Here is a 10,344-nt window from a genome sequence, read left to right as displayed (position 1 = left end):
GCAGCACTTGGAAGGAGTGAGATGAATCAAAAAGGATGAAAAGGATGGGCTCACTGACAAGGAGAAATCTGTCAGGGGCCTTGAATCCGAAGGCGATGACCCTAAATTTGGTCCTCAGCGATGTCATACCCTGGTCACTGACCCCCAAACAGCTCAGAGACCTCACGTCCTAGACAAACACCCATACATAAAGCTGAAACAGTAATTAATGAAGAGCTCATATTAATTGAAAGTTATTAATTTATTGGGGCAGCTTGGATGGAGGACACTCAGACATGTTGGTCCCAAACCTGCCTCAGATCCTCCAGCAGGATGTGTGAAGTGCCTAAGTCCTCAGTCCTTAGAGGTTTCTGGGCCTGGGCGAAGGTTTGCAGGAAGGAAGGGAGAGGGCGACATAGCAGGGGACAAGATGGCAGAGAGCTAGCCTCCATCACAAGGAGATGTAGTTGGACACCTCAATCAGGTTTCTGTCAGGGTCTTGGAAGTAGATGGACATACTTTTGCCCCCTTTTGCCCCCATTCTGGGGACTGGACCCTCCCCAATGGGGACATCACAAGCCTGAAATGGGAAGAGAAAACAAAAGTCATTCGTCACAGTCCATGTGTGGGACCAAAATTTCATTCTTTACAGTGACCTAGAAGACCCCTGTATCTTTCTCACTTCATCTCCTGCCATTCTCCCCTCCCTCACCCTGCTCCAGCTACTTACTAGCTGTATGACCTCAAGCAGAGTACCTAACTGCTCTGTACCTCAGTTTCCTCATCTGTCAAATGGGGATGATAATGTACCTACTGTTACCTAGTAAGTGACAGAGTCAGAATTCAAACCCAGGCAAGTCTGGGCCAAAGTAAGTCCGTACCCTTAATCCCGATGCTTTACCCACTTTCCTTCCAAACCAGACTTTTCCGCTGATATTTTCCAAAGGAGTCCAGGTCAATTTGCATGAAGTGTATTTAATACCTCAATCTGTGTTCCCCAAAAGGAGAACCAATGACCCCTTCAAATGAAATCATTTTAAGTATTACAAGGACACTAAATTAAATAACAGTGAGTCAGTAATTATTCCTTCTTCAATCCTCTGATTATACAAAGAAGAAAGTCTCTGGTGGATGCGAAGTCCTTAACCACTTGCCAAATCTAAATTTGTCAGGCCCAGAGAGTGGGGGCCATGGAAGTGGCTATAATCTAATGACATTGTGATGCTTTTATAGCTGTTTGTTTTTACAGTTACCTCCCCTTTATGCCAAGATATAATGGGTTTTCATTTACTTGGTTGAACATTTTCTTTTTACATAAATGTATTTATATAAATAGAGCTTAGGTATAATTTTTTTCACAAGGGTGATGTAAAGTTTTCTTTTAAAATACATTTGTGAGCTTCCCTGGTGTCGCAGTGGTTGAGAATCTGCCTGCCAATGCAGGGGACATGGGTTCAATCCCTGGTCTGGGAAGATCCCCCTAAGCCTGTGTGCCACAACTACTGAGCCTGTGCTCTAGAGTCCACGAGCCACAACTACTGAGCCCGCATGCTGCAACTACTGAAGCCCGCATGCCTAGAGCCCGTGCTCCGCAACAAGAGAAGCCACCGCAATGAGAAGCCCGCGTGCTGCAATGAAGACCCAACACAGCCAAAAATAAATAAAATAAGTTTATTTTAAAAAATACATTTGCTTAGAGGGAAAAATGATGTCAATAAAAATAGTGAATAAACAATTGTGCATAGATCTTATCTGGGTGTGATGAAACCTGTTATGTCTGAAGTTTGAGTCATGCTTCTGTTTTCACTGCATCTGCAGCAGCTTTCTCAAAAGAGGATGGAAGTCTGACTCACCGCGAGGTGCTGGACCATTTCCTTCAAAGGCTGTGATCAAGCATATATCCAGGGAGCCAGGGACTGGGTGAGTGGCTTTGGGTTCAAATTCCTTTCCCGCCTCATGGAGGTTAAATTTCTGGTCTCCAAAACACAATGCTTTCCGGTCTCCCTATTTGGGGGGAGAAAACAACCTGGAACTAAACCTCCAAGATGAGTGTGAGGCAAAGCCCCCTACCTACCCCAACAAGGTTAAAAAATAAAAAGTAGAACAAGGTTTTTGATGAAAAATAGCAGCCTATTGTCCCACACTTGTCTCATTCCCTAGAGGCAAACTGCTTTCAACGTGTGTACGTGTTTCTTCTGGAAATTATTTCCATACCTCCCAAATAATATGTTTATACTACCCATGGCAGAGACTGCGATCTGTCTACTTAATATACATTTCTCTCCTTTTCTTTTAAACACAACCCAAGTTTCAGTGGGGTTTATTGTACACCCAGCTTTAAAAACCTGCATTCCCCAGCATTCCTTGCTGGGTGACCATGTAAGATGAGACAATGAGATGTCAGCAGAGCCTGTGAGCAGTGCATCTGGGAACCTCCCCACCCCACTAAGCTCATGCTTTTTGCCCACTCACTTCCTCCTTCCAGCCACTGCCCGAGCCCTGCCTGCCTACCTCTGGACTGATTGTTGAATGAGAGAAAAACAAAACTCTATTTTATTTAACCCGCTGGTAGTTAAATTTTCTCCCACATGCCTCCAAACAATCCCTAACTGATGTGCCACTATGTCTTGATTTAGCAACTTCAGACATTTTCTATCCTTTCCCTGCTAAGATAAATGAGAATTTAGCTCATCCACATTACTACCCCTCCCAACAAAATTCTGTGATCGGTTTTAGCTCCTCTTTTGGTTCCTTTACAATTTTAAAATAACCCACTTTCGTCTTTATGTTTTGATGGACGAACATAGTATCTCATTGGCCCGACTATCCTCTTCATCCTGCCTCCCTCTCCTGTGCCTCTCAACTTCTGCCATTTGTTAAAAAATCGTTTTATGTCCCTTTCATCTCACCATGATGGATACTACATCCATCCTATCAGAAAATGACTTTATTTCACTTGAATGATAGTTCGGCTGAGTATAGAATTTGAGGTTGTAGGTTATTTTCCTGCAGCCTTTTATTTTTTATTAAATTTTTAAAAAATATTCTACTTTTTAAAATAAATGTATTTTATTTATTTATTTATTTATTTTGGGTCTTCATTGCTGTGCTGGGGCTTTCTCTAGTTGTGGTGAGTGGGGGCTACTCTTCTATGCGGTGCACAGGCTCTAGGCATGTGCAGTAGTTGCAGCACGCAGGCTTCAGTAGTTGCAGCACTCGGGCTCGGTAGTTGTGGCCCACGGGCTCTAGAGCACAGGCTCAGTAGTTGTGGCGCACGGGCTTAGTTGCTCCGCGGCATGTGGGATCTTCCTGGACCAGGGATCGAACCCATGTTGCCTTCATTGGCAGGTGGATTCTTAACCACTGCGCCACCAGGGAAGTCCCTATTTTTTTACTTTTTTAAAAAAATATTTATTTATTTGGCTGTGCCAGGTCTTAGCTGCAGCGTACAGGATCTTTTTCTTCAGTTGTGGCATGCAGGCTCTTAGTTGCTGCATGCATGTGAGATCTAGTTCCCTGACCAGGGATCAAACCCGGGCCCTCTGCATTGGGAGTGCAGAGTCTTAACTGCTGGACCACCAGGGAAGTCCCCTCACAGCCTTTTAAATATGTGGCTTCGTTGTCTTCCTGAATCTGGTGTTGCTGATAAGAAGTCTGATGTTAATCTGTTTTTCATTCTTTTTATAGATGATGCATCCACCCTCCACTACTGCAGCTCTTAGGACTTTTCTTGATCCTAGATGTACTGAAATTTCACTCAAGTGTGTCCAAATAACGGGGGTTGAGGCTTCATATGCCTCACTATCATTGTTGGGCCACGCAAGACCCTTCTCTAGTTTTATTTGTATGTTTAATCTTTTTATTTCCATTCTTCATTCCTGTGCCCACCCTGGGCAATGATTTTAATGTGTTTGATGTTCATTCTTTGGTTTTGCATAAGTTATTGTAAAAGGTGTATTTTTTTTTATGTGTGTATGTTATAAATGGTACCATGCTATATACCTGATTTGGCTTCTTCATTTTGCATTCAGCATGATCTTTTAAGAGCTGTCCGTCTTGCTATGTATATATCCAGTCTGATATTGCATAATTCTATTTTTATGCATAGCATTCTGTGTTAGTTTTACATTTTTTACCCTGTTTGCCATTCCATGGGCCCTTTCAATTTAAGACACATTCAGTGTCTGTGCATCTCCCACTTTTGAAGTTGTTCCAAATTCTCAAGGATTGTAGTCAATCTATGGAAACCTCCTTTTTACCTTGAAGCTCTTTTTCTTGAGACCTTCCCTTCTCCTGATCCAAACTGGACTGATTGTTTTCTAGGTATCTTTCTGGATCTTCCTCTTGGGATCCACGGTGTCCTGACTTTGATGTCTTTCTTATTCCTGGATTAATCACTCTTTTTTTTTTTTTTTTTTTTTTGCTGTATGCGGGCCTCTCACTGTTGTGGCCTCTCCCGTTGCAGAGCACAGGCTCTGGATGCGCAGGCTCAGCGGCCATGGCTCACAGGCCCAGCTGCTCCGTGGCACGTGGGATCTTCCTGGACCAGGGCATGAACCCGTGTCCCCTGCATTGGCAGGTGGACTCTCAACCACTGCGCCACCAGGGAAGCCCTAATCACTCATTTTGATATAGCATGTTCTCAAGTAATTTTCAAAGCAAGTAGGCAAAGTTTCTGCATCTTTTTATGTCTAAGAATGTTTCATTCTACACTCACCTTGAATAATAGTTTGGTCACAGAATTCTAGGTTGAAATGTTTTCCCTCAGAATCTTGAAGGTGTTCTTCAATTGTCTTCTGGTCTCTGATTCTTGGGAAATCTGAAATCTGCATATTTCCTTTTCCTTTGTAGTTGAGCTACTTTTCTTTTTAACCTCTCTGAAAACTTCTAGGAGATTTGTTTTTATTTTGATGTTCTATAATTTCATAGGAAGATATCTAGGTGTCGGTGTGCCAGATACTCAGTTAACCCTTTCCATATAAAGACTGGAAAGTTCTCTTGCATTATTCTGTGGTAATTTCTTCCCTTCCTTTTTCTCCATTCTCTCTCTGGAAGTCCTACTATTCAGAGTTTGGAATCTCCTCCATTGATCCTTTAAATTTTTCTCAGAGATCTCATGTGTGTGTGTGTGTGTGTGTGTGTGTGTGTGTGTGTGTTTGGAGTTTTAAGTTACTTTTTAAAATAGTATAATCAAGTTTTACCCCTCCTACAATTTGGCATTTGGGAAAGTGATTACCTTGAAAGTCATGACCTCCATGCCCAGGATCTTAGAATAAAACCTAGAGGTGTCTTTGATGCTCTTTATTGTCATCACAATGGGGTCAAGCTTATGGATAAGACACAGGGAAGGGGTCTGACTGTTGTGCCTCCATGACTAAAAAAAGAAAAAAAAGAGAAGAGACCACACTGCCACTGGTCACACCCATGTTTCCTGTGTTTCCTTCTCCCCACCTCCTCTCACCTCCTCGGTGACTATACTTCCTTCTACCCCCGTTTCAGGGGGAAAGTCCTGGGAGGAATCTTCAGTACTTATTGCTCATGTGTAGATTCACAAGAGTCCATGTGTCTGCCATGACCACTCTCCACTGTTTTCTTGTTCTTTTCCTCCTTCCAGAGGGATAGAGGTGAAGATAGGGGGAGTGGAGACCAAAACCAAACTCTCCCTTGTTTTCGCTGAGCTGGAATTGATCTCTTTTGTAAGAAATGATAAGATACAGAGGAGGCCCAACCCCATGAGTACAAGCCCTTTATTGGCCAATTTAACCCAGTCCCCTCCTTTCTCACTCTACAGTTAGGATAACAGAGGACAGGACAAGAAGGGAGCATCTCAGATGCAGTAAATGTTTCTGGGCATGTGTGCCTAGGTCAACCTTGACACCCAGTGGGAGGGCACAACCTTGACACCCAGTGGGAGGGCACACTGCCCCACCTCTCACTTCCTGCCTTCAGCACACCTCCCACCAGATCTTTCTCTTGATTCGCATTCTTTAGTAATTTGTATATTTACATTTCATCTGCTACAGGATTATAAGATGCCTGTGCACCATAAATTGCAGAGTATAGTGGTTAAAATAACAGATTCTGGAGCCAGACTGACATTTTACTCTCTGTGCCTTGGTTTCCCCTTCTGGAAAGTGGGCATGATTTTATATGTGTTTTATAGGACTGTTGTGAACAATTTAAAAAAAAGAGTTGGGGGGAATTCCCTGGTGGTCCAGTGGTTAGGATTCAGCTCTCTCACTGCCAGGGACCCAGGTTCGATCCCTGGTCAGGGAACTAAGATCCCAAAGGCTGGTGGGTGTGTGTGTGTGAGGGGGGTGGCCAAAAAAAGTGGGGGGTGCTTAGGACAATGCCTGACATAGCAAGTGCTGTAAGAGTTAACAATGATGATGATGATGTCGTCGTCATCTTGTTAAAATTCCAGACTCTCTACCATGACCCCCAATCTCTACAGCCTCATCCATTTCTCTTGAACTCCAAGCCACATTGTCCTTTTGCCTGTTCCTCATAAGGGCCAGCCTTGTACCTTTAGCCCTCAGGCCCTTATTTTTTTTAATTAATTAATTTATTTATTTTTGGCTGCATTGGGTCTTCGTTGCTGTGCGCGGGCTTTCTCTAGTTGCGGCGAGTGGGGGCTACTCTTCGTTGCGGTGCGCGGGCTTCTCATTGCGGTGGCCTCTCTTGTTGCAGAGCACAGGCTCTAGGCACGCGGGCTTCAGTAGTTGTGGCACGCGGGCTCTAGAGCGCAGGCTCAGTAGTTGTGGTGCACGGGCTTAGTTGCTCCGCGACATGTGGGATCTTCCCGGACCAGGGCTCAAACCCATGTCCCCTGCATTTGCAAGCGGATTCTTAACCACTGAGCCACCAGGGAAGTCCCAGGCCCTTATTTTTAAATTAATTTTTATTGGAGTATAGTTGCTTTACAGTGTTGTGTTAGTTTCTGCTGTACAGCAAAGTTAATCAGCTATATGTACACACATATCCCTTCTTTTTTGGATTTCCTTCCCATTTAGGTCACCACAGAGCACTGAATAGAGTTCCCTGTCCTATACAGTAGGTTCTCATTAGTTATCTATTTTATACATAGTAGTGTATATATGTCAATCCCAATCTCCCAGTTCATTCCACCCTCCCTTTCCCCCTTGGTATCCATACGTTTGTTCTCTACATCTGTGTCTCTATTTCTGCTTTGCAAGTCAGTTCATCTGTATCATTTTTCTAGATTCCACATATAAACGATATTATATGATATTTGTTTTCCTCTTTGTGACTTACTTCACTCTGTATAACAGTCTCTAGGTCCGTCCATGTCTCTGCAAATGGCACCATTTCGTTCCATTTTATGGCTGAGTAATATTCCATTGTATACATGTACCACACTTCTTGATCCATTCATCTGTTGATGGACATTTAGATTGCTTCCATGTCCTGGCTATTGTAAATAGAGCTGCAATGAACATTGGGGTGCATGTATCTTTTTGAATTATGGTTTTCTCCAGGAATATGTCCAAGAGTGGGATTGCTAGGTCATATGGTAGCTCTATTTTTAGTTTTTTAGGGAACCTTCATACTGTTCTCCATAGTAGCTGTACCAATTTACATTCCCACCGACAGTGTAGGAGTGTTCCCTTTTCTCCACATCCTCTCCATCATTTATTGTTTGTGGAATTTTTGATGATGGCCATTCTGACCAGTGTGAGCCTCAAAGCCCTTTGCACATGCTAATATCTGTCTCCCTGATTAGAATATCAGCTTCGTAAGAGCAGAGGTTTCTATTTTGTTCTCCACTGAATCCCAAACAACTAGCAGATGTTCAATAATATTTGTTCAGTTAATGAATATCTACTACAATAATTAGGCCCAGTGCCTGGCACAAATCTGACTTCTATTCTATTCTATTCTATTCCATTCGACCATGCTATACCATTCCTCCCTATGTTATTCTATCCTGCTCCATTCTACTGTGTTCAATTCCATTTCAAACCATTACATTTTAAACAATTGATTTCACTTGAGCCCCAGCTTTAAAAAAGTACTGTGCTTTTCTGTTTTCATGAGTGAAGGAGGCATTAGCAAATTCCTGAGTTCTGCTGTCCTCATGGATATAGAGGATCCATATGAACACAGAAGCAGTAGAATGAGAAAATGACTGGCGTTTGGGCTTCATTGAAAATAAAGTCCTATGTTTAAAAAAGTCTTATTAACCTTTTAATGTCTGTAGGATTCGTAATAGCACTCCCTTTTCAGTCCTGATATTGGTATTCTATATTTTTTCTCTTAACTTATTAAGGGGAAAAAACAGAAATTACTAATAGGTTATTAATCTGTTCAAAGAACCAATTTTTGACTTTATTGATTTTCTCTGTTGTATGTTTGTTTTCCAATTTACCAGTTTCTGCTCTTATCTTTATAATTTCCTTCCTTCCGCTTTCTCAGGTTCAATTTGCTGTTACTTTTCCAGACTCCTGATATGAAATCTTAGGTACTTGATTTTCAACTTTTCTGATCTATAGGCATTTAGAGCTACAGATTTCCCCTAAGCACTACTTTAGCCACATCCCCCAACTTTGATCAGGTTTGGGAATCAGCTCAACCTACTCCTCCCATTATTCAATGCCCTGCTAGCTCACATTCACTCCCCGGATTCTGCTTTGCAGATGCAGAGCTCCATCCTTGCAAATTCAAGGGTAAGCAAAGCTGGCTCTCTTAAGGAACTGGAAGAAGGCCCATGTGGCTTAGAATCCAAGAGTGAGACAGGAGGAGGAGGGGAAGGCAGGGCCAGATCATGCAAGGTTTTCAAGGCGAGGTTAGGGAGGCTGGTTTTGAAAAAGATGACTGAAGAAAAATCCACAACCTAAAAGTTGCGAGTTATGCTTTATCTCAGGACCTTACTGAGGACTGAGGATTGTAGCCCAGGAGACAACCTCGCAGATAGCTCTCAGGAACTGCCCCAAAGAGGTAAGGGAGGAGCCTGGATATATAAGAGTTTTTGCTGAAAAAAATCCCCAAAACAACCATGTAGTCAAACATCAAAAGATTACTGCTAATCACAAAAAGCAGACGTTCCAAGTTAATGATTTTAGTGCTTTATGTATGAGAAGATGCAAGAGTCTGGGCTCATTGAAATCATTTCTCAGATATGCATGTTAACTATCTAGGGCCAGTATCCTGTTTTTCTCTGTCCTAAATTCCCCCAGGGCGCACCGCTGGGGGTACAGTGGCTGGTGGCTTGAGGGCAGGCAACATTCATTGTTTACTGGAATGGCAGGCAGCTTTCCCTTTCCACAAGCAAGACATAGTAATCACTTAAGCTTACGGTGTGCCAAACCTTGTTCTAAGCACTACACAAAATATAATCCATTTTATTCCTCACAACAACCGTATATGTATATACGTGTATTATATATGTAAATATATATAAACTAGAGTATCCAAAATATGATTCTCTCCCTCCTGCCTCCTCCACAGGGAAGGCTTCTATCTTTCAACAAAGTCCTCTTCAAGGTCTCCTTCAGGGTGCCAGGGACCCCTGGAATTCTTCTAGCAAACCTCAAGGTCAGCGCTGTTTCCTGGCCCCTCCCCGCCTCACCCCACCCCATCCAGATGGCCCTGGCTGAACTGGCTCTCCGGAACCGCCCCGAGGGAGCCGGGAGCCGCGTGGAGCAGCAGCCCACTCCTGGCAGACGTGCTGACGGCAGACTGTGTGTTAGAGCAGGGACTTAACGTGTCCCTCTGCTGCCCTCTGCTTGTCCTTGAAAGAGGAAGGAAGAGAGGACGGGAAAATGGATGAAAGCACACCGGGATAGCCCGCATGAAAGGGAAGCAGGTTACCAGGCCCAGGTGGGAACGCCCAGCCTTGGTGCTAATACCCGTGCCCCAGACCCCCATGGGCCACGCTGTTCACCTGCTTCTCCGAAATCCTGCTCCACATCCTGGCTGGCAGCCTGGAGGGCAGATGGCACAGCTTGGTAGGCTTCCTTGCCCCTGGCCTCCAGACAACCCTCTGGCTCAGTGCCTGGAGATCAAGGGGCAGGAATGGGAGGGCCACGGACTGGGGACTGCTGGTGGTGACCGAGGTAGATGGGGCAAGTATAAGGACTCTGACATAAAACTCAGCGCCTCGAAAGTAAAAGCTTAAGGTGTGTCTTAGCCAGCTCAGGCCACTATAATATAGCACTATAGACAGGGTGGCCAAAACAACAGAAATTTATTTTCTTACCATTCTGGAGGCCAGAAGTCCAAGATCAGAGTGCCAGCATGGCTGGGTTCTGGTGACATCTCTCCTCCTGGCTTGCAGATGGCCACCTTCTTGCCATGTCCTCACATGGCAGAGAAAAAGAAGAAACTTTCTGGTGTCTTCTTATA

General features: G+C 43.8%; 1 protein-coding gene across 1 annotated transcript; it reads right to left on the bottom strand.

Moving 5' to 3' along the window:
- Positions 1–430: 430 nt before the first annotated feature.
- On the bottom strand, positions 431–9,937 carry GLOD5 (glyoxalase domain containing 5; the record flags this gene model as incomplete). The annotated part of the gene is given in 5 exon segments (XM_079727814.1): positions 431–559; positions 1,833–1,863; positions 1,865–1,983; positions 5,216–5,353; positions 9,884–9,937. Coding segments are annotated over 5 exon segments (444 nt in total). The 5' UTR covers positions 9,911–9,937.
- Positions 9,938–10,344: the final 407 nt, after the last annotated feature.

Source organism: Hyperoodon ampullatus (genome assembly GCF_949752795.1).
Source record: "Hyperoodon ampullatus genome assembly, chromosome: X".
NCBI lineage: Eukaryota > Metazoa > Chordata > Mammalia > Artiodactyla > Ziphiidae > Hyperoodon > Hyperoodon ampullatus.
This window is presented reverse-complemented; position numbering and strand designations above follow the sequence as displayed.